The sequence below is a fragment of the Hyperoodon ampullatus genome (genome assembly GCF_949752795.1).
Source record: "Hyperoodon ampullatus genome assembly, chromosome: 4".
In the NCBI taxonomy this organism is placed as follows: Eukaryota; Metazoa; Chordata; class Mammalia; order Artiodactyla; family Ziphiidae; genus Hyperoodon; species Hyperoodon ampullatus.
This window is the reverse complement of record NC_136917.1, coordinates 34,025,783-34,051,951: the sequence shown is the minus strand read 5'-3', so window position 1 is coordinate 34,051,951 and position 26,169 is coordinate 34,025,783. Positions and strand designations below refer to the sequence as shown.

Here is a 26,169-nt window from a genome sequence, read left to right as displayed (position 1 = left end):
AAAATTGAGCCCAGGGCCCAGTACTGCTACATTTACATAGCAAAGGTGACATAAATATCTACTGTTATTATTATTTATATTTTGTCCTGCTTTTTCCGGTGCCCAGAGCAGAGTTGGCACCTAATAACTATTTGCTGACTTAATGATTCTATAAATTCCCTATTCCCTCCCCTCTCCCCTCACCCTATCCAGTTCCCTCACCCCCACCCAGCCTCCACTCCCCAAGAAGTTGCCAAGGGTTTGGGGGAACATTCAACCTGTCGGTGAGTTTGGGCAGCTCAGGCAAACCATCGACCGTTGAGTGGACCCCGAGGCCTGGAACTGCCGTCCACCCATCACGACCCCCACCTTCCAGATCTGGGGGGGCCAGGGGATCCTGAACACATCCCCTCCCTTAGGCCACAGCGAAGGTCACAATCAACATTCATTGTTGTCGGTGGGTTGTGAGGACGGAGGCCAGACCCACCGAGGGATGAATGTCACTGTGTCTGGGCCGGACACAGCCTAAGGGTAATGGGATGGGGAAAAAAACCCAGCCTGGACTCCCCCCCAGAGTTTCTCAGCCAGTACCTGACCCTGACCTCAGCCTCTCACCCCTTGGTGAGGGCTGGTGTCTGGGATCCTTACAGACACGGGCTGGATTTGGAGAATAAATCCTGGAGGGTTGGGGGCATGAATCACAGGCTCAGGGCTGGGCAGCTGGGAAACCTTTGTGAAATGGATTAGTGAGCCCCACTTCCGGAAGGCTCAATAGAGTTTTCTTGAATGAATGAATGAATGAATGAATGAATGAGGTGGGTAGGCAGCATAGCACCTCTTCTCTGCGTTCAAGTCCCGGGCCCAGCTTTCTCACCCTCCTTGCCTGGTACCGGCAGACCCCTGCTTTACCTTCAGTTGCCCGCCTAGCACCTTGACGCCAGTTGATTCTTCCCCCTGCCCATCTGTGTGCCCCACGTGGGTGACTCCTGGGCGCACCTTATCCTCCAGAGACTGAGCTGAGGTCTCATTTGAGGGGGGGATCAAGGCATTGGCGAATGCTAGGGGTCCCCCCATTAGCCCAACTTGTGCCTGTGCTCTGCTCCACCCCCCATAATATTTTGCCTCACCCCCTTTCCACCCCAGGACCAGGACGAGCTGGTCCTAAGGCTCTCCAACACCTAAGGCTCCGGTGGTAACTGCTAACTGTGTGGGGAGGCAGGCTTTTGTGCTTGTCTTTGTGAATAACCCCAGGGGCAGGTGGTTTCATACCCCAGTTTGTTCATCCATTAAATGCCCGATCCACTGAAAAGGGGTGTGAAAGCTCCCTGAGGGTGACCAGAGCTGGGAGCCTTGGTCCTTATCCCCCCACCCCATAAGCCAGGCCCATTCTCCTTCCGAAGACAGTTGGAACATCAGCAGCTCCCCAACCCTTCCCAAAGAGCTCAGGGGTACTCGGCCCCTCCCCCAGCCCAGGAAAAGGAAGAAAGAAGTTACTAAGTTACTGGTTACATCAATGCTAGTCTGTCGGGTGGGGCCTCCAACCCTCCCACCCCCATCACCCTGTGGGGCAGGAGAGGCAGGCAGGCTCTAAGGAGGGGTCGCCCTCCCAATGCCCTCTGGGTGGGGTGTGTGGCTCCATATTACTGGTGCCCCCTGCAGCCTGTGTCTTATCACCCCCCCTCGCCTCCAGCCCACCCAGAGACCATGCATCCCCTGGGCAGGTGCATTTTTGGGGGAGAGGCAGCAAGCCCCCCCTGTGACAATAAGGCACCTCCTACAGCATGCCCCTCCCTCTTCACAGCCCCTTGGAGGTATAAGGAGGGAACTGACAGCCCAGACTGCTCGGCTCCAGAGAGGGGAAGGGAGGGTTAAGAAGGAAGGTGTAGAAAGACAAGCTTTGGGGCGGCTGGGTTTCTTCTCTCTCTGCCCCTCCGCCTGGCACACGGTGTCCAGCCATGGGGACCTACAATCTATGGACAGATTACCTGGGCTTGGCACGCCTGGTGGGGGCTCTGCGTGGGGAAGAGGAGCCTGAGACCAGGCTGGACCCCAAGCCAGAACCAGTGCCAGAGCCGGTGGAGGGTCAGACACCCAGCCTGGAATCCTCACCAGCTCCTGAACGCCTGTGCTCTTTCTGCAAGCACAACGGCGAGTCCCGGGCCATCTACCAGTCCCACGTGCTCAAGGACGAAGCGGGCCGGGTGCTGTGCCCCATCCTTCGAGACTACGTGTGCCCCCAGTGTGGTGCCACTCGCGAGCATGCCCACACCCGCCGCTTCTGCCCGCTCACCAGCCAGGGCTACACCTCCGTCTATAGCTACAACACCCGCAACTCGGCCGGCAGGAAGCTGGCCCGCTCGGACAAGGCGAGGACGCAGGACTCCGGACACCACCGAGGAGGAGGAGGAGGTGCCTGTGCAGGTGGCTGGGGGAACTCGAGGAGGGGGTCTGCCCTGGGCTGAGCCCCTAGGGGCCTTTGTGAAGTGGGTTAACCCCTGGGGTCACCCACTTCAGAGGGTTGGGGGGTGATAATCCATGTAGACAGCTTAGAGCAGTATTCTAGAACTGTTGCCCTACGCTGGTCAGCTGGGGATGGGGTTCCCTGTGTGGCCTTGGGCAAGGCACTCTCCCTCCCTGGGCCCGTAAGGGAAACACCGTCCTTTTCCAGGCGCGGTGTGATCTAGCAGGGAGGCTGTGGGGGCTACCGGTGGGGTCTGGGGATGGGTACAGCAGGGACTCCAATCCGGCTTGGCACGTGGGAACTGTGTGACCAGAGGGAAGTGGCTCAGTTACAGAAACTGAGCCTCACTTGTTCACTCATTCACCAGATAGTTTTTGAGGCTTGCCGGGTGCCAAGCGCTGGGCTGGGCTTGGCCTGCCGTGGTAGATGGGAGAGTGAGAGTTAAAACACAGGCATGGGGGAGTCTAGAGGAAGCACCTGATCCAGGTGAAGGGGTCCAGGAGGTCTTCCTGGAGAAAGTGACTTCTGGAAGCCTAATTCAGTTTGGTGGAGCGCTGAAGTGGAGCCCAGGCAATGGGGCTCCTTTAGGAACTTAGTGAAGTTCGGTGTGTCTGGGATAGAGTATGTGTGCATGTATGTCGGAGGGGAAGGTGTCAGAGATTTCAGGGATGGCAAAAGGACCTGCAGGTCCTTGCTGGTCACCTTAAAGGGTTTGGACTTGAGAACTAGGGAGCCAAGGAAGGGACAAGAGCAGGTCTGCATGTGTTTGACTGTGAATGTGTTAGACCGTGGCTAACGGGCTGGACCGTGGGAACGGATGTGAACGCGTTGGAAGAGGCTGGTCCTCCAGGCAGAGGTGTTCAAGGCGGCGAAAGGGAGAGTCCCAGCGCCTGGGGAAACGTCAGTTTGGAGGGAAGTACCATGAGTTTGCTGTGTGCCAATCAGCCACTGGCTGGGGCTGAAGTTTAGAAGAGAATACGGCTGAAGCCTCCCTGAGGTCTAAAGGGCTCTCCCCACACTGCACGGCCCACCACATAGGGCGCTCCCCCCCACCAATCTTGCTCATCAAATGTGGATTCCAGTTCTGCAGGTCTGGGTGAGGCTTGAGCATCTGCATTTCTAACCAGCTCCCCCTGACGCTGCCATACTGCAAGGCCACAGACCGGCAGGCTTTGAGTAGCTCTGTCTTAAATGGCAACAGTTATTATTACAGACAAGAAAGACCTCAGCTTCTGCAGGGTTTTAAAGGAGAAATCCGTTTTAGTAACTTTCATTGCCTTTGAGGAAGTCAGCAACAGAGGAGACGGGTCTGACCGGGCGGTACCCCCACCCCTTTGGGTGCCCGGTGTGGACACTGCCTCTCCTATCAGACTGTGAGCCCCTGGGGAAGTCACCGGGTGGGAGGACCCCTCCCTATCCCGGCAGCTGTGCAGTGAACATCTGTTAGAAGAGACTGCTTCCAGGAGAAGATAGTATTCCCTATGAGGTCTGACGAGGTCCAACTGGGAGAGGTGGGAAGCTGAAGGGACGCAAAGATGATGGTCTCAGTCTTCATTTTTTCCCCTCAAGTCCGAGAGAACAGGAAAACTTGCCTCCGCGGGCGTGGGGGTTTGGGGAAGCCCTCACCAGGATATTGGCACAGAAAAGCTGCCTGAGGCCGTCCTCCCAGGTAACCTGGGTGTAACAAACCCGGGGTTCCCGGAGCCCTGCGGCTGCGAGGAGGCAACACGGCAGGACTGAGTTGGAGTTTCTGCGCTTTGTGTCTGGCTCTGGGTCCCACCTGGGGCTGCCCTGGGCCGGGAATGTCACAGGGGTGCTATTCCAGAAATAGCCTGCAGGTGGCGCCAGAGCCATGGCAGTCTTGCAGGTTGAGTCGGTACTTCCGGAGCATTGAATCATCCCTGTTATTAAATGTTTTTCTCCTCCCCTTCTGCTTTTAAAATCCAGGTTCCAAAGGTGCCGGGAAGCCTTCTGCAACTACCCCCTCTTCCTGCTGTCCCTCCACTTCTGCCTAAGGAGGCTGGAGCGGGCAGGACGGGGATGCTGCCTTCACCTGGGGTTGGGGACCCAGGCTCACTGGAGGCTGGATTTCAGGGAAGACTCACCCTCCGAGGATCCGCCCCTAGGCCCTGCCCCCAGCCTGAGGGCCTGGCAAAGGAGCCCCGTCTGGGAGCACAGCCCAAAGGGCGCTCCGACCACCTCACGGAAGGAGGTGGTTCTCAGGCACCCCAGCCCTCCTTCCCCAGCGCTGGGCACCCAGTCAGCTCTCAATAAATGTTTATGAATGGATCAGCGTCATAGCAGGCCCGGTCTTGGGACAAGGTAGCCAATGGGACTGGGGACCCTCCTCTCCTGGCTCATCCCTTACCCCCACGTTACTCTGACCTCCACATGCCCCAACTGCTGTTTGGATTGCCGTTTACCCTGGGGCCTTGGGGTGAGCTGCTTTGTGCTGAGAAATGGGAGTGGGCACCACAGGGCAGCTATGGGGTTCTGAGGGGTCGCCCCAGCCTGGCACTTCTGAGCAGGGCACTTGCTGCTGGGTTGGTGCCATGAGGCTGTTTCTGTGACGCTTCGTGTTTGCAGACCCTTCCAGCCACCCCTTGCATATTGACATGTCAGATGGAATCCCCTACCCTGGAGGTGGGGGCCTGACTTGAGGGGGCAATGGAGAGACAGTTAGAGGTTCCTCCCCATCACTGTCCTCACCTAGGAGGCTCTTAGTGAAAGTTTAGGTCACCATCGATGCCCCAACAGCTGGGGGCCGTGGAGTCACATGCAGGCCCTTCAGAGCAAGGGAAGGACTTCTGGGCTGGGGCAGGGGTGGGGTGGGGAGCTGCAAGGAATAGGAGTATGTCCGGAGGGGGCTGGGCCAGGCGAGGCCATGGGTAGGGGGCACCACTGAAGTGATTTGGCTGTGCTTAGGCAGGAGTGGGTGGGGGGATGGACATCCATCCCCACTCAGGAAGTATGATCTGGTCCTCCTGGGGAGCTGTGCTTGGGGGGATCCCCATCCCATCTGCCTCCTGCACCCCCACATCTTGTTCCCCCAGCCTCCTGGGGGCAGCAGGTGACAAGTGCCTGTCCACATTCCTCCCCCAATCTGAGGGCTGGCCTGAGGGCCCGGTCTCCACCCCCAGCTGACAAGGTCTCCCAGGGTTGAGTGGGGGCAGGATTTGGACTTCCCTGGATTTGCCCTTGGCTTTTCCACTTGAACTGGGACCTGAGGCCACCCAGGAGGAGGGCTGGGGTGAGCCAGGGATGGGAGACGGCCCTTGAAGACAGCCTGCTGCCCAGGCTTGAAGAGGAGAGGGAAGGAGGAGAAAGACACAGGAGGCCTCTTTAGCAGCCCCAAGAGTTTCAGATTGAGTCAGGGACAGGATCCCCCAGCCACCCCCAGGTGCCTGCAAATGCTAATTGTATAAGCCAGAGCCGCTGGGGCTTGAGACACAAGGAACTGGGCGACTGGGAACATCCTGGAGGGTTCAAGGAAGTAGCTGCACATCCAGCAGGCAGAAGAGTTGGGGGACCCTGACCCCCCTTGCTCCCTCGCAAATGGGGTATCCCAGGGTATAAAAAGGCGGTGGGAGGGGGCCCTGCCTTGGCTGTAGGAATTAGGGTGCAGGAGCCACAGGCAGAGAGAAACAAAGTATTGGGTGTGGTCCATCTCGTGGTGACCTATTTAATAGAAGCACGTCTTCTGCAAAATGGGTTTGACAGCAGCACCCGGGACTGCTTATGACAATGTGACATCACTGGGGCTGCGGTATGGTTTGGTGGGATGGTGTGTGCAAGGCCTGCCCTCAGCACCCTCCAGGCAGTAGCTGTGTCTGCATCGGTAACATTCCCCCAGGGTTGCCTCCTTCCAGGCCAAGGCCTCCAAGCAGCTTGTCCCACGGAGGACCGGCGAAGCCATCTCAGCACTGAATACAGACTCGCAAACTCCAGTTGGACAATCAGTCAAGATACTGTGTGTGCTTGAATTCGTGCACACAGCCACCTGCTCCTGAGTCTGACACACTCAGTACTGCTTGGGGGACCCCTGGATCCAACAGTAGCTGAACTTGTCTTCCCAGGGAAGATGAAAAGTCGAAGTCAAAGGAGAAAGAGATGATTAGGGAGGTTTGTGGCAAGACACCAAGGAACTGAAAATGCCTCAAACCCCAAACAACAGGTCACGAGGTCTGAGGTCTGGCTAGGGAATCATTTATTAATGGGCTTCCCAAAAGAAAATGGAAATCCGGAGAAAAACAAGGGTACAACCAACAAAGCGAGCCCTTTTCTCCTCCAGGAAAGAAACAAATTCTGAACCTTCCATAACCTCGGGCTAAGGAGCTGAAATTTGCAAACCCAGATAAACATCTGGGCGGCTCTGTGCCCCCACCCACCCACCCACAGCTTCCTGGGGCCCCAGCCCGTCTCTCTGCCTCCAGCTTCCAGGCCTCTGCCACCGGGAGGAGCAGGTTCCCTCCCCCACACGACTCCAGAGGGAGGCTGCTGAGGACGGCAGGGCCTTTTGTGTTTCCCATGGGAAGGTGACTTCCAGGTCAGCTGAGGGGAGGTTTCTGGGGCCCACCAGGACTTGCTGGAGCATCTCAGATGGTAACAAAATAACAAGGGGCACACAGGGGCCAGCAGGCTTTCCGGAGTCTGCTGAGGGATTGTTTCCAGCTGTTTGGCAGGAACATCAGGCACTTCTTGGGGCCGGTGAGCGTGTACGAGCACACACACCTACAAGTCCCTCCAGGACTGCTCCCCTCGAGGGGGATTCCCAGCCCCCTTTGGTGTGTAGGCTGCAGGGGCCTTCCCTGCTGGCTTTGCTTTCTGGTAGTAGTTGAGGCGCTTGAAGGCCTCCAGGTCCCGGTGGGCGCTCATGATCAGCCTGCTGTGTGGGAAAGGGTCTGAGCTGTGCTCCACCTCGCTGCAGAGTGGGACCATGCCTCACACTCGGGCACACACCAGCCTGCTCACACAGGCTCGCACACTCATGTGTACTCACAGGTCACACACACACAGGCATGCACACGTGCATAATCAGAATCAGCCTGCTGCAGGGCAGGTTGTGACCCTTCTAGCCCCTCTTCAGAACCTAACAACTCTGTGAAGGAGGGGTTTATGACACAACCGGCTGGGGCCCAGGAACGGTGGAGCTTCCCAGAGGCCCCCTGCTGGGGATCCCGGGGGCCCACCCTGACACCCCAGGATCGCTGCTGTACTGGGCCCTCCACCATCCTCCCGCGGCCCCATCCCCTCCACCCAACCTGGGGACTTGTGGATCCGTGGATCCGAGCCCAGCCCTTACTTCAGGTTGGAGAGCTCGATGACAAGGCCTTGCACGGTGTCTGTTGCATCCTCCATCCTGGCGGCTTCACAGGTCTTGATCCCCATTCGGGTCCTGGCGGGAAGGGAGGGAGGGCAAGAGGCCTGACCTCACTGGACAGCTCCACCAGACTCTGCCCTGGGGGGCTCTGCTGGGCCTCGAGCTGTCTTCTCCAGAGATGAACGCCTTTGACAGTCATGAGGCCACCCTGGGCACAGCCCTGATGGCCGACCCAGCTGGCTCTACTGCTGAAATCGCACCCAGAATCCAGCCACTTCCCCCACCGACGTGGCCCTTGTCCAACAGCTGCCACAGCCTCCCTGACCCCCAGCTCCTGCCCCTACAGCCTGTCCCCCCTGTGGCCTGGGGGGCAGGGGAGGGCGTGGCAATGGAAAGCCAGCCTAAAGCCCCTCCCCAAAGCCCTGCACCATCTGCTGCACCTCCAGCCCCCAGCCCCTCCCTCCCGTTTCCCCTCCCTCCTGCTCCAGCCACACTGAATTCCTGGCCATTCCCTGAGCATTTCTTAGGGCTCTGGAACGTTCTTTCCTAAATGTCTCCTCCTTTTGGGGGTGGTGGTGGGGGGGTGGAGAAGGTGGGAGGAGGGAGTCCTCTCCATTACCACAGGTTAAAATTTTAACCCCTGCCCTGCTGTCTTTTTCTCCCCAACACTCTGCCATCTGACCACCTAATTTGTCTGTCTCGCTCACCCCTGCTCCGACCCCCAATAGGTAGAAGCTTCATGTTTTGTCCCACGCAGCCTCCCCAGTGCCCAGAGCAGTTCCTGGAAGAGCTGGCACTGGCGGGCGTCAGTGTCTATGGAAGGGGTGGACGTGCCTCCGTACCACCGTATCTAATGGGTGCAGCCTGTGGTGGGCAGAGGGTTGCCCAGCTTCGCAGCATCTCCTGGGTTGTCACTATGGGGACGCTGGTTCTGCTCCACCTGCCTCAGTCACCCTGAGACGACTGGCCAGTCCGGGCCTCAGTCTCTTGCCTTTTCTCCCTCAGCCATGGGCCACAGAACCAGACCCTGGGACCCACCTGGGGGCTTCCAGCCATCCACGGAGGCCGCCGGAGATTCACCCAGGAATCTCCCTCCTCTTTGCTCAAACAATAGTGGGGTCACTTTGACTAAACTGCCTCTGGTCCCTGTGCAGGGCGTGCGTGTGTGCGTGGAGGGGGGCACAGGGGGTGGGGCAACAAGTGGTACAACAGGTACTATTTACAGATGTGTGTAAGGGCAGAAGGTGGGAGCACGGCCTCCCTCTCCCCTGAGGGGGAGGAGAAAGAGGAAAGAGACAAACTTCCTAACCCTCCTCCACACTTGCCAGACAGAAACAGAAGCTTGGCCATAAATAATCAATAAGCTGCCACTCTGCAGAGAGGCCAGTTCAGGTTCAAGGTAACGGGAGAGGGCTGTCGCTCAATGCTAGCCACCAGCAAGGCTGGGAGACAGGAAAGGTGATGGACTGTGAGAGGCTCTGGGGTGGGGGGAGAGGACCCCCCCCAACACACACTCACACACTCACACACACACACACACACTCCACAGGCTGGAGGAAGAGCACACCTGGTGCCTGCAGGAGGGAAAGAAGGTGGGCTGCCTTGGGGAATAAAATCAAGCAGGAAATAAGATGGGACAGGTCAGAGACTTTGGAGGGCCTGAGGGTGCCAGAGAGGGGATGGCCCCTGTGGGCCAATGGTTCTTAGCCCTGTCTGGGTCCACTCCCCCTCCATGGAGATTCAGGGAAAGCTCTGGACCTTCTCTCCAGAAAAATGCACAATGTGCATTAAAACAACCACTGAGCTGGGGGCATCATCCCAGGGGTCCTTGGGAGAGATGCTGGCTTGGGTGCAGATTGCTGATGAGTTCTCCACTCGCGGGGAACAGGGGACATGGGTGGTTTGAAAGTCGGGGCTTAGCAACCTTACTGGACCAAGGAAAGTGAGGCCCCTCGAGGCAGAGCCAGGGCGACCTCCGACACTCTCATCCACAAAATGGGAGCTCACAGGGCTGGGGGAAGGGAGAGCATGGGGGCTCTAGTGCCAGGAAAGCAGCCACTCTCTCCCCTCCCAGGGACAAAAGGAGGACTCCTGTCAAGGAAAGCGTTCTGGGGTGGCCTCCCACCCTGCCTACCTTGGCTGGGCCTCAGCAAGGGAGCCTCCATCGGCACGTGGGCTGGTGCCAGGCCAGCAAGGGTCCAGCCCGCTCCCTGCAGGACACAACTGGAAAGACAGAGCACGCACACGTGTGAACGGCCCAGCTGGGTGAGCCCTGCATAGTGAAGGAAAAGTCAGGCAGGGGAGGTCTGGCTTCTCCTCTGCCACGCCAGGAACACGGAAGCTGGACTCCTGCAGAGGAAAAGTGGTGTGGGGGACAGATGCCATGATGGCCAGACATACGGGCCACCAGCCCGGGCTGCTTTCACCCTCCCTCTTTGGAAAGAGAGCAGAAGGGCAACACTGGGCCTGACCCTGGGGTCCCGTCCCGGGCCTGCGCCTTCCGACAGGCTGATTTGTACTGGTGGGCGGCTCCATCCACACGTTCTCTGTCCCTGACAACTGAGGAGTGGTACTGTCTCCAGCTTGTCCTGCAGTATCTAGAAGAGTACAGAGAAGACTCTGAGTGGTGGCGACTGCAGCGAGGTGGGCGTCTGGCGTGGAGGGAGAAAGGTCGGCTAGATAGGCCACGAGTTTCATGTCAGGAAGAGATTTTACAAATGTATTTTGAAGGGAAAATTCATAATTAATAGGGGAGAGAGCCAGATAACCCTGAGAAGCTTAAATTTCTAAATGTCAACAGTGGTTTAATTTTCATGGAAAATGTCAGGCTCAGTCATGGAGGTGACATACGTCCTTCTGAAAAGAGGCAAAGAGGCTGAAGTGGAGCGGCCGGCCCAGGGCTGTTGGGCCTTTTCTGAGGAGACTAAAGTCCTGGGGTGGCGGATGGGGTGAAGGGCTTGCGCTCGACCTGCAAAGGGTTCCCGAATCCAAAGGAAGACGTGAGGAACTGGCTGCAGCCCGGCGGCTCTCACGTGGGAATGACTCCGCCTCCAAGACACTTAAGTGTCCGAAACCACTTTTGGTTGTCATGCCCGGGGAGAGGGTGCTCCTGGCACCTGGGGGTGGAGGCGAGGGACACTGCTCAAGCCTCTGCTGTGCACAGAATGGTGATCCAGCCCCCAACGCCAGTAGTGTCGAGGTTGGGAAGCCTGCTCTAGACGATACAGTTTCTCCCGTGCGCCTGGCCGACTTTCACGGAGGCAACTCTGTGACTTAAAATACAATTTGAGGGCTTCCCTGGTGGCGCAGTGGTTAAGAATCCGCCTGCCAATGCAGGGGACACAGGTTCGAGCCCTGGTCTGGAAAGATCCCACATGCCGCGGAGCAACTAAGCCCGTGTGCCACAACTACTGAGCCTGTGCTCTAGAGCAAGCATGCCACAACTACTGAGCCCGCGTGCCACAACTACTGAAGCCTGCATGCCTAGAGCCTGTGCTCCGCAACAGGAGAAGCCTCTGCAATGAGAAGCCTGTGTGCCACAACAAAGAGTAGCCCCTGCTCGCTGCAACTAGAGAAAGCCCGCGCACTGCAAAGAAGACCCAAAGCAGCCAAAAATAAATTTTAAAAAAAATACAATTTGATGCCACAGATTTACCCAACTCACGGCACCATTCTTGGTCATGAGGGATAGTCTCTTTCCCAACAGGTACCACGGCTCCCACCGGGGTTGTGTAAATGTCATGACAAAGGCGGTGCTTGTATTGAACGTGTGGGGACCACCCCTGTGGACTGTGAGAGGGGCCTGGGAGTCAGTGTTTTTTTTGTTTTTTTTTTTTTTTTTTGCGGTAGGCGGGCCTCTCACTGTTGTGGCCTCTCCCCTTGCGGAGCACAGGCTCCAGATGCGCAGGCTCAGCGCCATGGCTCACGGGCCTAGCCGCTCTGCAGCATGTGGGATCTTCCCAGACCGGGGCACGAACCCTTGTCCCCTGCATCGGCAGGCGGACTCTTAACCACTGCGCCACCAGGGAAGCCCGGAGTCAGTGTTTTAAATGACACTGCTTGTGGGCAGAGGAGGGCTCCACCAGCCCTGGGGTGAGCACCACGTCCCCAGGGAGCCGCGATGAGAAGAAAACACCAAGTGTTCCTGTGAGGGCAGCTGGGTTTGAAGCCAGTCTGTCACTGCTGTGAGACCCCAGGGCCCCTCCACTGAAGCGGTGCTCACAGCTGTGGCACAGTGAGGTCGAGGGCTGCTCTCTCGGTCTACCTGTGCGCTGTTCCCATGTGTCCCTGCCCACAGGGCCTTCCCGCACCTTCCCATGAGAACCTGTGCCTGGGATGCCCCGACTTGTTCAGCAACGCCCAGTGTCAAAACAAAACGTGCCTGGGCGCCCACAGCCTTGTCAGGGCAGTGCCTCTGCTCCCAGCAGGGCTGTCCACCCCAGCTGCTGCTGGGTCCCCCGCACTGGGGCTGCCAGCTCCTCGGTGATTTCAGAGTGCACTCACTGGTGGCAGGTCTGGGAGGGCTTGCTCCTTTGTGCCCTCTGGGCACCACCCAAGGTCCCAACTGCTTCCCCAGCCTTATCCCTCAGCCACAGCCCAAGAAGCTAGAGACTGGGGATGACTTAGCTCTTCTTTCCAAGAGAGGGGTTTGCATTTTTCAAGGGATGCAGCTTTAGTTATAAAGTTTCAGCTCTGCCCAGCACCTGAGTGCCTACCTCTCCTGGGCAATCATGTTTAAACACTATGACCAAACCGCAGTGTGACTCGATTTCTGAGATCTTGCTCATCTGGTGATCACAGCAATGTACAAGGAATTCGGGCCGGGGCAGGCAGGGCCGGGTCTGAGTCACTGGGTAGGCCTGTGTCACAAATGACCCCTGGCCATCCCTTGGGAAGGCAGCGCCTGAGACCCACATTAGCTCAACCCAGTCACATCCCCCTCTGCAGTGGGGACAGCTGGCTTTCTTCGGCTGGGCACCAGATGACATCCTTTGCTTGTTTGGGGGCTGTGTCATATGATAAGACTCTTTAAGTGCCGAGATGACAGGGTACAAAATGCTCACTCCGGGAGAGGCAGGTGGGAACGGTGCTACTGAAAACCTCATGGGGGCAGGGACCATGCCTGATCTGTTCACTCCTGGCATAGAGCGGACTCACATCTTAAAAACATTTTCAAACAACCAAAAAAATGAAGTTTTAAAACAGGGACAGCCAAAGAAACGGAGGCCATGTTTGTGAAGCGACATGGACTCTGTGTTCGTTCCAGGATGGAACAGTTGAGGCAAAGCTGCAGAATCAGGCCAACCTGGGCACAGACCCAGGCTCCTCCCCTCCTGGCTGCCTCACCTGGGGCAGGTGCCCAACATTCTTCAGCCTCTCAGCCACACCCAGTGTGTGGAAAGAGAACCACCTACCTATCAGGGCGAGGCTGCAAAGCACTTAGCTCAGGCTCAAGTGCGCCAGCAGCCAGAGATGTGGCGCTTCCTGGGGGGGGCGGGGCCAAAGCAGGGACTGCCACCTGCCCTGACAGGTGACCGCCAACGGCCAGCACAGGATCAGCAGGCAGATCCCTGAAGGAAGCAAAGCCCCTAAATTTCCAGCAGACAAATGAAATTCCATGTACGTGTCTGAAAAAGAATTGTATCTGGGCCCCCAAATGACCGTAAAGATGGGCAAAGGTTCTTTCCAGTGGGGGAATGAAGTCCCCGCCCGCAGGCCCAGGTTTGAGGTCACTGGCTTCTTTAGGTCACCCCGTTTGGTCTGTCACCCTCCATACATCCCTTGGGAACCTCCGGCCAGAGCAGGGCACTGAAGGGTGGAGGAGGCAGGTGCACTGGGGGCTCTCCCTGGGCTGACAAAATACATGTGTGTCACATCCCGGGGCTCTTCAGCTCTCACACAGATGGGCCTCTCATAGAAAGGCAGGTCTATCCTTTCCAGAATATCACAGACTCCACAGCCGCTAAAGCTGTGACTCAGACCCCTGGACTCATCTGCTGTACAAACAGATGGCCACGTGCCCACCTTTCCCCCACTACTGGGTGGTTTGGGAGGGCTTGTGGCCATTTGGCACCTGTACTAGGACATCTGGCTGTAACTCAAGGAAGCTCTTACCTGTTCACGTGGGGCTTCAAAACCAAGGGCTTCCAGGGCATCCTGTGTCTGGCTGTCCGGCAGGAAGTAGAGTTCCATGGTTGGGGACCCCTCCCAGACAGCCTGCTCTGAAGAGTCAGCAGGGTGCTCAGGCTGGCCTGCCGGGCTCGTGTGGGTATCTGGGCTGCCCTGACGTGCCCCAGCATCCTGGGGAGGGCTGTCCACTGCTTCTCTGTACACTGGTGGAGCACAGGCTCTGAGGGACAAACTGTGCCCCTTGAGGTCTTGTTTGTGGCTACGGCTCCCTAACTCAGCTGCCTTTTTAGCCACAGGTTGTGATAGCAAAGGCAGCAAGCACATACCTCCCAGCCCTTCTTGATCCGGGCCTGGTACCTGTGTCTGACCCACACCTGGACCCATTTCCAAGGCTAAAGGGCTGGAATCCCCAACACCTATTGTGCACTCTTGGATCTCGTGAGCCAGAGCCAGGGAGGCTGCAAGGCCCCCCGGGACGTCATCAGGGGGCTTGTCTTCCCGCCTTGACTCCTCTCTGCCTCCTGTGGTCTCCCCATTGCGAGGCATGTACCCGAGCAGGGCTCTGCTGTGGCCTCCATCAGGAGCCTTCCCGCTGGGAGAGGCAGTCACCCTGGCGTTGACCGTCCCGTCTGGCCCAGCCACCCCAAGAGCCCTCTGTTCTGGCTCCGTGGGGTCTGTGCTCACACCTGCGATGACAACAGCCCCAAGGCGGGAGCATCTTGGGCTGCTATAGCTCCACTCTGCTCCCCCGCCAGTCCAGCTGGGTGTCTGCAGAGGGTCAGGAGGGCCCTGGGCTGCAGATCTGGGCTCTGGGCCCAGGATGCCATCTTCTTCCTCCTGGCGCTCCTCAGGCAGCTCAGCTCCTGCTTCCCCTCGGGCACCTCCCTCCTGAGGGGCTCCTTGGTCTGGCTCCTCTTCAGCATCACTGCCTGGCAGGTGCCCTTTCTGGTCATGATCACCTGGAACCCAACCCTCCTCCGTGCTTCCACCATCTGGCACGTTGATCCCATGCTTTGACAGGTGGTCCTGGCTGGCCCTCTCTGAGGCCGAGGGCACTGTCCCCCACTCCAGAGAGGCAATGCTGGAGGCCAAGGGCTGAGGACCCCCATTGCCAGGCACAGGCGCAACAGGGTTTTGGCTGCTGGGCTCGGGGCAGGCGCTGTCTGCCTGGGTCTGGTCTCCTGGGTCCCTGGTCTCCTGGAGGGCAAGCCCTGGGGACTCCTCTTGAGGCTGGCTTCTGGGCTGCTGGGCACTGGGTTCTGGCAGTGTTTCCTATGGAGAGAAAAAGAGTCAGCCTTGGGCCTTCAATAATCAACCGCTCTGAGGATTTTTCTAGTCATTACTGACCCTGCACAAAGTCTCAGATGCTGCACGGATGACGGTGCACCCAAATAGCGATCAGTCCCAATGCCGGGCAGAGCTTTGTGCCAGGGGCTAGAGGGGGAACCGGAAGCACAGGAACCCCTCTTTTTTTTGGCCACACCTCACGTCACGTGGAACTTCCCCAACCAGGGATTGAACCCCCACCCCCTGCAGTGGAAGTGCAAAATCTTAACCACTGGACCACCAGGGAAGCCCCAGGAACCCCCCTTTCTACCAGCTCCTTCTCCCCACCAGCACCAGGCACGTGGAGGCTCTCGGGAAGATCAAGGATATAAAAATCAAGGAGGTCCTGTGGATCGCACCAGTGTCAATGTCAGTTGCCTGGTGTTGCCAATGGACTACAGTTACATAACATGCTACCACCAGGGGATGCTCGGGGAGGACACACGGGGGCCTCTCTGTGCTGTTTTGTTTTTGATTTTGGTAAAATACACATAACCTAAAATTCGCCATTTTAATCATTTTACTTATCTTTTTTGAAGGAAGTGATCTTTTTCAAAAAAAATGTTTATTTATTTGGCTGCATTGGGTCTTAGTTGCAGCACGCGGGACCTTTCAGTGTGGCACAGGCTCTGTAATTGCAGCGTGCGGGCTTAGTTGCCCCGCGGCATGTGCGATCTCAGTTCCCTGACGAGGGATTGAACCCGTGTCCCACTGGACCACCAGGGAAGTTCCCACCATTTTAATCATTTTAAAGTGTATATAGTTCAGTGGCATTAAGTACATTCACAAGGTCGGGCAACCATCACCACCATCCATCTCCAGAACTCTTTCATCTTCCCAAACTGAAACTCTGTCCCCATGAAACACTAACTCCCCACTTTCCCAGCTCCTGGCAACCCCCATTCTACCTCCTGTGGAATCAGTAGAATTTGCCTACTCTAGGGACCTTGTATAAGTGGGACCATACAGTATTTGTTGCTTTGTATCTAGCTTATTACACTTAGCGTAATGTCCTTCAGGTTCATCCATGTTGTAGCATGTGTCAGAATCCCTTCCTTGGGACTTCCTTGGTGGTCCAGTTATTAAGACTCCATGCTCCCAATGCAGGGGGCACGGGTTTGATCCCTGGTTGGGGAACTAAGATCCCACATGCTGCATGGTGCAGCCAAAAAAAGAAATTTCTTTTTAAAGCTGAATAACATTCCATTGTGTGAATATACAATATTTTATTTGTTCATTCATCTTTGGGTGGATACTTTGGGTGCTCTCACATTTTGGCTACTGTGAATAATGCTGCAGTGAACATGGATGCACAAATATCCGTTCCATCATATGGATATACCACATTTTGTTTATCCATTCATCCATCGATGGACATTTGTAGCCATACTGTTTTTTTTCTTTTGTATTTTTGAATTTTATTTTTTTATACAGCAGGTTATTAGTTATCCATTTTATACATATTAGGGTACACATGTCAATCCCAGTCTCCCAATTCATCACACCACCACCCCCCGCCGCTTTCCCCGCTTGGTGTCCATACGTTTGATCTCTACGTCTGTGTCTCAGTTTCTGCCCTGCAAACCGGCTCATCTGTACCATTTTTCTAGGTTCCACATATATGCGTTAATATACGGTATTTGTTTTTCTCTTTCTGACTTACTTCACTCTGTATGACAGTCTCTAGATTCATCCACATCTCTACAAATGACCCAATTTCGTTCCTTTTTATGGCTGAGCATACTGTTTCTGCAACCTCCTCTGAGTCCACATAATGCCCTGGAGATCCATCTAGGTGGTTATGTGTATCACACCTGTTTGTTCCTTTTTTTGTTTTTTTTTTTTTTTGCGGTACGCGGGCCTCCCACTGTTGCGGCCGCTCCTGCTGCGGAGCACAGGCTCTGGACGAGCAGGCTCAGCGGCCATGGCTCACGGGCCCAGCCGCTCCGCGGCATGTGGGATCTTCCCGGACCGGGGCACGAACCCGTGTCCCCTGCATTGGCAGGCGAACTCTCAACCACTGCACCACCAGGGAAGCCCTGTTTGTTCCTTTTTTATTGCTGGGTTGTGTTCCATGGTGTGGATGGACCATGATTTGTTCAACCATTCACCAGCTGAAGGACATCTGGGGTGTTCCTGGTTGGGGGCGATTACAAACAAAGCTGCTGGGAATGCCCACTACTCACTTTTTTTTTTTTTTTGCGGTGGGCGGGCCTCTCACTGTTGTGGCCTCTCCCGTTGCGGAGCACAGGCTCCGGATGCACAGGCTCAGTGACCATGGCTCACGGGCCCAGCCGCTCCGCAGCATGTGGGATCTTCCCAGACCGGGGCACGAACCCGTGTCCCCTGCATCGGCGGGCGGACTCTGAACCACTGCGCCACCAGGGAAGCCCCCACTCACTTTTTTAGGTGTGTGTGTTCCAGAGACATCGTGACCCCTGGAGCTCATGGTGCAAGGACAAGAGAGTGTGCTGTAAGACCCACTCACCCCGACTCACACAAAAGCTTCTGAGAAGCTTAGGGGTTCAGGGATGGAATGTGGGCTGCCTTTCTGAGTTTCACTACTTTCATGCAACTTGGGGAAGAGAGCTCTGGCCTCGAGAGCTTCAGGGCAGGCACAGCTGTCCTGAGTGCCTCTCACAGGCCTGCGAGTTGCTGGCATGGCACCTGCCATCCACAGACATCTGTAGTGCTAAAAACGGGGTGTGTGTGTGGAGAGATGCAGGGCTAGCCACTGCCAAAGGAAATCAAGGCTGAACTTGGCTGCCAAGGTTGGGCCAAGAGGAAGGTCAGTGGTAGGACCTTACCAAGCTGAAGGCCCCACTCCTGGGGTCCTCTTCCCTCCCCTCTGCTCGTCCTGTCACTGTCTTCCTGGGTTTTGTAAACTGGGGGACAAACCTCCTGACTGAGTTCTGTGAACCAGATACAACAAGAACAAAACAGCAGTAAAGATGAGGGAGGAATGACGTCTCGGAAATCAAGCAAGCAGACACCAGAACAAGTTTCTCTCTTGCAATCTCAAACTCTCAAGGCCCTTGCCTTCCATCCCCAGCACACCCTCCCACCAGCAGTTATTGATGAGGAATAGAGACAAGATCTCCAGCTGAAGGGAGGCAGCACCTTTTGTACATATGTCAGGCTGCAAAACAGGCTCACCTGGGAAGGAGGAAGGTGAACTGGCTCTTTTTCTGGCTGCCCGAGAAGCCTGGAGGGAGCTCCTGCTTCCTCATAAGGAGAACTGGGAGGAGAAAGACAAAAGAGGAGGTTCGCAAGTCCTCCTATGCTGTTAACTTGCATAGTAAGACAAACAGCGGCGAATGAAATCCAAATGCAAAGTAGCGCCCAGGGTCTCCTAAAAGGGAGGCCCTGGAGCACCTGCTTAGAGAGGGTGGGATGGAGAAGGGGACATGTGACTGCCAAGAAGGGTGTGGAGTCCCACATCTAGAATCCAAGCTGCCTGCTCTGGCAGCACTTAAACTCTTATAATCCCAGGAACTGGCTCCTGAAGTAAGAACAGGAATTCTCACTTGGACTGACTGACACTCCAGCCCCCAACTCTGCAAACAGTAAACAAGTTGTAGATACAAAAAACACAGTGTCTAAAAAAACGGGTGTATTCATATCTGCCAAAATGCGGAAGCAACCGAGATGGCCTTCAGTGGGTGAGTGGATAAATAAACTGTGGTAATCCAGACAATGGGACGGTATTCAGCACTAAAAAGAAACGAGCTCTCCTCTAATCAATACTCTGTAATGGCCTATGTGAGAAAAGAATCTAAAAAAGAGTGAACATATGTATATGTATAACTGATTCACTTTGCTGTACACCTGAAACACAACATCGTAAATCAACTACACTCCAATAAAAATTTTAAAAAATAAAATCATGCCATCTGCTTTATCAAAAAAGATCGAGCTCTCAAGCCATGAAGACACGTGGAGATACCTTAAATGCATATTACCAAGTGAAAGAAGCCAATCTGAAAAGGCTACGTACTGTGTGACTCCAACTATATGATATTCTGGAAAGAGCAAACTATGGAGACAGTGAAAAGATCAGTGGTTACCTGGGGTTGGGGGGAGAGATGAATAGGCTAGGATTTTTACGGCCATAAGAAGACTCTGTATGATACTGTAATGATGGATGTATGTTATTATACTGTTGTGCCAACCCACAGAATGTACAACACACAGAATGAACTCTGAAGAAACCGTGGACTGTGTCAATGTAGGTTCATCCTTGGTTAAAAAATGTACCGTTCTGGTGAGTCATGGTGATAATGGGGGAGGCTGTGCATGTGTGGGGACAGGAGGTGTAGCGGAAACCACTGTACCTTCCTCTCAATTTTACTGTAAACCTAAAACTGCTCTAAAGAAATAAACTCTTTTTAAAAAAACTGGTGAGACTTATGGTTATGTCTAAATAAATGCGGATATGTATGTTGTAAAAAAAAGATCAAAATCTGGAACTGAAACTTCATGGTTTCAACTTTGGAAGTGGAGCAGGAAAACGCATGAAGCTACACTAATGGGCTTGAATCGTGCCAAGGGAGGTTATGGAGACAGAGTAACTCTAGATAGATAGCAACCGCCTGTTTCAAAATTTTTCATTGGGATGGGTTGTTTGGGGAGCTTCTGGGGTACTGGCAAAGTTTCATTTCTCAACATAAATGTGTTAAACGGATTGCTTTATGTTGCTTTCTTCTGTTATATTTCTGCACGTGTGGTATTTCTTAATAAAACATTTAAAAAACAGAAGAGTAGGAACCCACTTCTGTGGGTTCTGATTATTCTCATGGTCTCGGACAGCAGGGTGGGCAGCAGCCGTGACCCCATGAGCCCCGATATGGCCTCTCGAGGGGGAGGGGCACAGTGTGACATCACTGTGTCTGTCTGGGGGAACAGCTTAGGTGTGACACATGGCCCCTCTCTTCCTATCACACACAGCCTTCAGCCCTAAGATTGCAAAGACCTGAGATCAGACAGACACACACCCCAGAAAATGGTTCTGTCAGCCAGGCTGCATGCCTCAATTTTTCACTCAGAAAACGTTGCTAGTCCAATCCGTGATGCTTTCTCTGAAGACATCAGGTAGCAGGAACCTTCCTTCTCCTAACTCCTGCTAACCCTTTCTACTCTGCTATAGCTACACGTGGTTTAACCCCGTGGAGACTGAATGGTTCTTCAGATCTTTCTTCCTTTCCCCCACCGTGCTTAATTACATATTTCCTGAAAAAATAAGGGAACTGGGAAACCACTGTGGTAAGGAGCACAGGAACCAGACGCAGCCAGAACCCCAGCCTGCCTTGTACCAGCTCAGTGGCCTTGGGAAAGTCATTTGACCTCTCAAAGTCTCAGAGTCCTCATATGCCAAATGGGGATATAAACCCATGTCACAGTGCCGTGAGGATTAAATGAGCTGATGCGTGTAAAGTATTTATTATTAGAATGCTGCCTGGAACATAAAGATCGTTATTCTCTCTTATGGGTTATTATTTCACAGACCCACAACTCCTTCAGTCTCCTCTTGATTAAGAAGGAATGTGGGATAAATATGGATTTGACCAACAGGCAGGACAAGGTGCATTCTGTAACTAAGTGACCTTGAAAAATTCAAGGTCTTCCTTGCCCGTGGTTAAAATATCGACCTTTCTCGCTGAAGAGGAGAGTCCCCAGAGCAAAACTTCGAGAAGCTCAATCCAAGGGCCCCGAGCCCCTGTGGCGGATGCATGGCACTGGATGGGTCGTGTTGACTGGCCCCCTCCCCTTTGCATCCTGTCCACTAGGCCACTGTGCTGTGCCCACTGTCAGTGGAGAGGCTTGCTGGAATGTTCTGAGCCACCTACCTGGAAGCTGCCTGTCCTGGTTCCTCCCTGCTCTGCTCTGCAGAGGGAGCGGGTCCTGAGCTGCTTTCTGTCTCTTCAGGGTGATGCCAATGGCCCAACTTGGAACTCTGGGGGTCCCCGTCAGAGTCTCCTAACCTTGGGTTCTTTGGAAGTTTTGGAGGATGGTTTCCTTTCCCTCCTGGTTTAGAGACAAAAGAAGATGAAGGGGAGGGGGATGGCGGGAGCATGCACTGCCATGGACGACCACCAAACACATCTGGGCCACTGATGCAACATGAGCAGGCTTGTGCAAAGGGCAGGAAATCCCTGCTCTGACGCTTGCCTGGAGAGTGAGAGATGAGATGGAATTTCATCCAGGTGGAACCCAGGAGCTTACATGGCTATGGGATCCAAAGGCTTTTAATCTATGGACTGGTCATAACTGACGTTCAATCCTGAGGTGACCGGGCCTGGCTCGGAACCACACGAGACAACCTGGCCCAGCCGACTGTCGCTCTGCGGAAGTGCTGAGAGGTGTGTGCTGGCTCCTTCGGGTCTCAGCTCAAATGTCCCTGCAGAGGCATCCTTGCCTTTTCTATAGAGCAACTCCTCTTGGCCCCATGCTCTGTTTTACTCACTTCACAACTTTTCTGCAAGTATCCGATGCACTGGGTCATTTTCTGTCTCCTCCACTACAACCTGTTCCACGCAAGGAGGGGCCTCATCTATCTCACTCTCTGCTGGGTCTCAAGTAGCTAGAAGAGCATCTAATAAACTGTTGGTGCTCAATAAATACTTGGCAGATGACTGAATAAACGCACAAGAAAACCCAGATCACCTCCCAGGAAATGCAGACAACACTAAATTATGTACCACTCTGGTTTTCCATGATGCTTGCAGAATATCCATCCTGGGAAAACTGGGACCCAGAGTCATCGAGTGCTAAGGAGGTGACTTCTCTGCTGCCTCTTGGTCCCTGTTGTATCCCTACGATACCTTTCCCATCACTGAAAGCAATTTAGAGCCTAAAGGTGCAGATTAACATTTATTTGTTGAATGAAGGAAATGCCCTTATACAGAAACTGCCAATAGTGGCTGGCTTGTAAAACCTCCCCCAAATCTGGCCCCAATTGAACCATTTATTCAATGAACAAATAATAACGGTTGACTCTAGTGAGTTCCATGCCAGACACTGTCCTGAGAACTCAGGTGCACTATGACAAAACTTCAGGCAGGGCCCTGATGTTAGGCCCATCTTATGGACGAGACAGCTGAGGTACAGGGAGGCTGAGGAATATGCAACAGAATCTACGCAGTCCAGTTCCAGAACCTCCACACCTAAGTATACTCGAGCACTTACTGAGCACCTACTATGTACTGCATCTCTGACTAGGCAGCGCGAACAAACAGACAAACCAGACCCAGGTCTGATTTTCTTGGAGGTCAATCACGTAGACCCTTCCCAAACTCAGCTCCTTACATACCTTGAAGTAAAACCATTGAATGAGCCCCCTCTCTCCAACACTGAATGCTAGGGTCCTCCTCAGCATCCATTCAGCTTTTGGGGCTTCACTAGACCACAGTGGCTTTCCTGTAGTTTCTCCCAAGTCTGTCAGTTATGGTTCGTGTATGCCCATTTAGAACTTCACCCCACTGTTATTTGATTAGCTCTCTCGGTGAGAAACATTTTTATTTTTCCCCCGACTAGACCTTGAAGCTGCCAAGGGCAGGAACTGAGTCTCATCTTGATCTCATCTTCACCCTGCCTCCCGCCCCCCACCTCAGGTACCCATGCCAGCGCTGCACCCAGAGCAAAGCTGCGATGAATGTTTCTAACACAAACACATTCCACCTTGTGGTCTGCCATAAAATGCAAAAATACAGCAGCTTCATTTAGTTTCTTTAAGATGTCCAAACACTAGCTTGCTTTGCTCATCCAATGGACATTTATTTGTACCAAATAAAAAGCAAAAATATCAGAAGTGAAGAGGTTCCCATTTCCTTCCTGTGATCTGTTCCCACAGGATTAATTTAAGAAAAACTAAGGCAGAACCTTGTGTTCAACACCAGAGGCCAAAGACATCACAAGGGAAAGGGCTCCTTTCACCACCTGCCAGAATCTTCTTCCTTTCTCTCCACGCCATCCAGGACACACAGAAAGAGCTGTCCTGGGCCAGCCCAGGGTCCACTGAGCAGGGGAGTCCACTGCGAAGAGAGGCCCCATATGACCTGCTGTGGGTGGGCCTGGCTGGCCCCAGCTTCCCCCTCGAAGGTCAGAAAAATTCCTGTGCCTCCAAAAAGCTTGTTACTCATCTCTGCACAAAACATCTTCAATCTGCATCTTTCCTGTCCCACAGCCTGGGAAAAAATGAGTGCTCCTCTCGAGGTTCATTAACCACCAAGTGAAGGGGTCATTTCTAAACTTTTCATTTAAACTACCTTAGCCAATGACAGGAAAATGAAGCTATACTATGTAACACTGGGTGTTTGCCTTTTCGAATGAGGAAATTCTACACGTATACTGAGAAGTAAAGACAGTCTCGAAATACCATGAAGTTGAAAAACAGAGGTTGCAGATCAGTATGTGTGATGATTCTATTTTCCAATAAAAACACTGTATTTGTGTATACAAAGAAAAAGTTTGGAAGAAGTAGTGTACTGAGGTTCATTTCCTGTTTTTTATGCTACACTATACGGTTGATCACCATCCTATGGTTGAGGGGGATGTTAACATTAGGGGAAGCTGGGGGGAGGGTAGACAGAACTCTGAACTTTTTTTCTTTTTTTCTTTAGCTTTTTAATAACAAATAATATAGAACAGAGAAGTTCGCATAGGTGTACAACTCACTGCAAATTCATAAAATGAACAGCGTATTTTACATCTAGATCAAGAAACAAAACATTTCCAGGAACAAAGAAGTTCCTCTCATGTTTCTTTTCCAGGCACAACTCCTTCAAAGCTAGCCACTGTCCCTGATTTCTTTTTTTTTTTTTTTATTCAAACAGAAATGAACTGTTTTTACAACTTTTCTGTAAGCTTAAAATTGTTTCAGAATGAAAAATTTCTTCTTAATCTGAAAGGGTAATGATAACAGCAGCATGTATTTGTGTCCTACCATGGATCTATTCTCCGTGCTCTACAAACACTAATCCACATGTGAGCTCTAGGGCACAGTTCTCTACTTTGGCACTATTGACATTTGGATACTATTGACATTTGGGGCCAGGTCATTCTGTGTTGTGGGGACTGTCCACCTCATTCTATGATTTTGAGCAGCATCCCTGGCCTAGATCCACTAAATGCCAGTACCAACACCGCCCCCCCCACTCCTGCCACTGCCCACACACCAGTTGTGAAAACTAAAAATGTGCCTAGACACTGGCAAATGTCCTCTGGAGGTCAAACTGCTCCCCCCAACAGGTTGAGAATCACTGTTCGAAAGTAAAGCGTAGGTGCTCTTATCCCCTACAAATAGGAGGAAAGTGAGACACACAGTAAGTCATCTGCCATCACAGTGAGATGAACCCAGGTTTTTGGTTCGAGAGTGAAGCAGTTCGCCACACACCAGCACATCAAGCTCTGTTCATGGGTCGTCTCTGAGAGTGGGCCTGCATAGAGGCTGTACCCCTGCCCTGAAGCCTGGGGGCCTCCCCAAGGCTGTGGGATCCCACTAGAGGCTGGGGGAAGCTCCACAAAGCTTTCACTTTTTACTGTAAGCACTTCTCCATGATTTACACTTGTATTAAGTCATTGTTGTTATTTTAAGGAGCTTGGTGTGATCATGTTAGCATTTCTGCAATAAGCCCACCTTCCTCCTGTAAGCAGAAGCAGCAATAAAGAGGTGTCAACTTGAATGTCCAAATACCTGAGGTCCGAAGCTTCTTCCTCTTACTCATTTTATCCCTCCCTAGAGAAATCTGAAAACAAGGAGCAAATCTCATCATTACAAGCAGTTCCTGTCTCTGGGTACAGACCCAGTGGCCTTGGCTGAGGCCACCCCACCCCCACCTGGGCCCATCTGGCTGCCCCAGGGGTCACTTGGGCCCCAAAAGGACACAGGGTGGGAGTCATGGCTACCCTGGACTATGGCCGAGTTAAGAATTTAAACTCCTCCATATTGCTGAGAGCAGAGAGGGAACTGCCTATCTTCTGTCCAGGGTCTGAGAACACCTGGGCCGCCCCCCTCTAGTCTCTAAGATGGGGCAGCCTGTGTGAAGCCCCCTCCCTCCAAGCTGGGCTACCTAGGACCCTTCTAGGGACAACGCAGGGTTTTCGAGGTGACACGTGGGGCCCTTCAGGGTCATCGGAGGACTTTGGAGGGGCCACCGGGGAACCCTTCAAGGGGTGGGGCGCCCTTCGGGGGATGCCTGGGGTCTTGGGGAGGCAGGAGTCGCCGCCAGAGGTCAATTCCTTCCGGCCTAGGGGGCCAGACAGGCCAAACCCGACCTGGGCCAGAGAAGTTGTCGAGGTCCCTCTGTCCTTAACGGGAACTGGGAAGATCTACCTGGATCTGTTGGGGGATAATTCGGTTAAATAATCTGCGTAGGATTTTTCTGAGGTAAGAAAAGGCAAAGTTGGCCCTCACGGAGGCCAGGCAGCTGGGGGTCTGAGGCCTGACCACTGTGGACCCGGCTTCCGGTGACCAGGCCCACCCTAACCCTACGCCGTCCACTGAAAAGCGAGGAATGACCAGACCAGGACCGCCAGGTGAGGCCGGAGCTCGCAGGTGACTAACCTGGCGGCCACCACCAACCCTCACACAAGAAAACGCTCCGCCTCTCTCCCGCACACTTCGAGGCCTCGTCGCGCGCACGCGCAACGCCAACACCGCCCCCTCGCACTTGCGCACGCTCCGCCTCTTTCCCGCGCAGCCCGCGGCACCGCCCATCGCTCCGCAGCGCGCCTGCGCGCTCGCGCACTGCCTGCCGGGAATTGTAGTTTCAATGCGGCGGGCCCTGCAAGTCCGGTGGCTGCGCCCGGGTTCCGCGGAGCCCAAGGGCCGAGGCGGAAGTGGGGCGGCCACCCGGGGGGCCGAGGGCGCGAGGTCGGCGGTCGCGGGGCGCCAACGAGGGACGTGGGATTCAGGAAGGGCTCGTGCGCGACCATAGGCCCCGGGGGAGGCCAGGCC

General features: G+C 54.2%; 2 protein-coding genes across 4 annotated transcripts; one reads left to right on the top strand and one right to left on the bottom strand.

Moving 5' to 3' along the window:
• Nucleotides 1-1,934: 1,934 nt before the first annotated feature.
• Nucleotides 1,935-4,691, top strand: NANOS3 (nanos C2HC-type zinc finger 3; the record flags this gene model as incomplete). 3 transcript variants are annotated; one of them, XM_079703163.1, is made up of 2 exons in its annotated part: nt 1,935-2,388; nt 4,388-4,691. In XM_079703163.1, the coding sequence occupies 2 exons, from the start codon at nt 1,935-1,937 to the stop codon at nt 4,453-4,455; spliced, it is 522 nt and encodes a 173-aa protein (XP_079559289.1). In that variant the 3' UTR covers nt 4,456-4,691. The 3 variants fall into 3 exon arrangements, with proteins under 3 accessions (XP_079559289.1, XP_079559290.1, XP_079559288.1); XM_079703164.1 differs by having other exon boundaries at nt 1,935-2,394; XM_079703162.1 differs by having other exon boundaries at nt 1,935-2,400.
• A 2,480-nt stretch (nt 4,692-7,171) lies between these two features.
• Nucleotides 7,172-26,147, bottom strand: BRME1 (break repair meiotic recombinase recruitment factor 1; the record flags this gene model as incomplete). Its single annotated transcript, XM_079702310.1, is given in 10 exon segments — nt 7,172-7,325; nt 7,743-7,835; nt 9,895-9,983; nt 13,875-15,161; nt 18,023-18,127; nt 18,372-18,453; nt 21,062-21,239; nt 24,907-24,958; nt 25,796-25,873; nt 25,875-26,147. Coding segments are annotated over 10 exon segments (2,391 nt in total).
• Between the last annotated feature and the right edge of the window lie 22 nt (nt 26,148-26,169).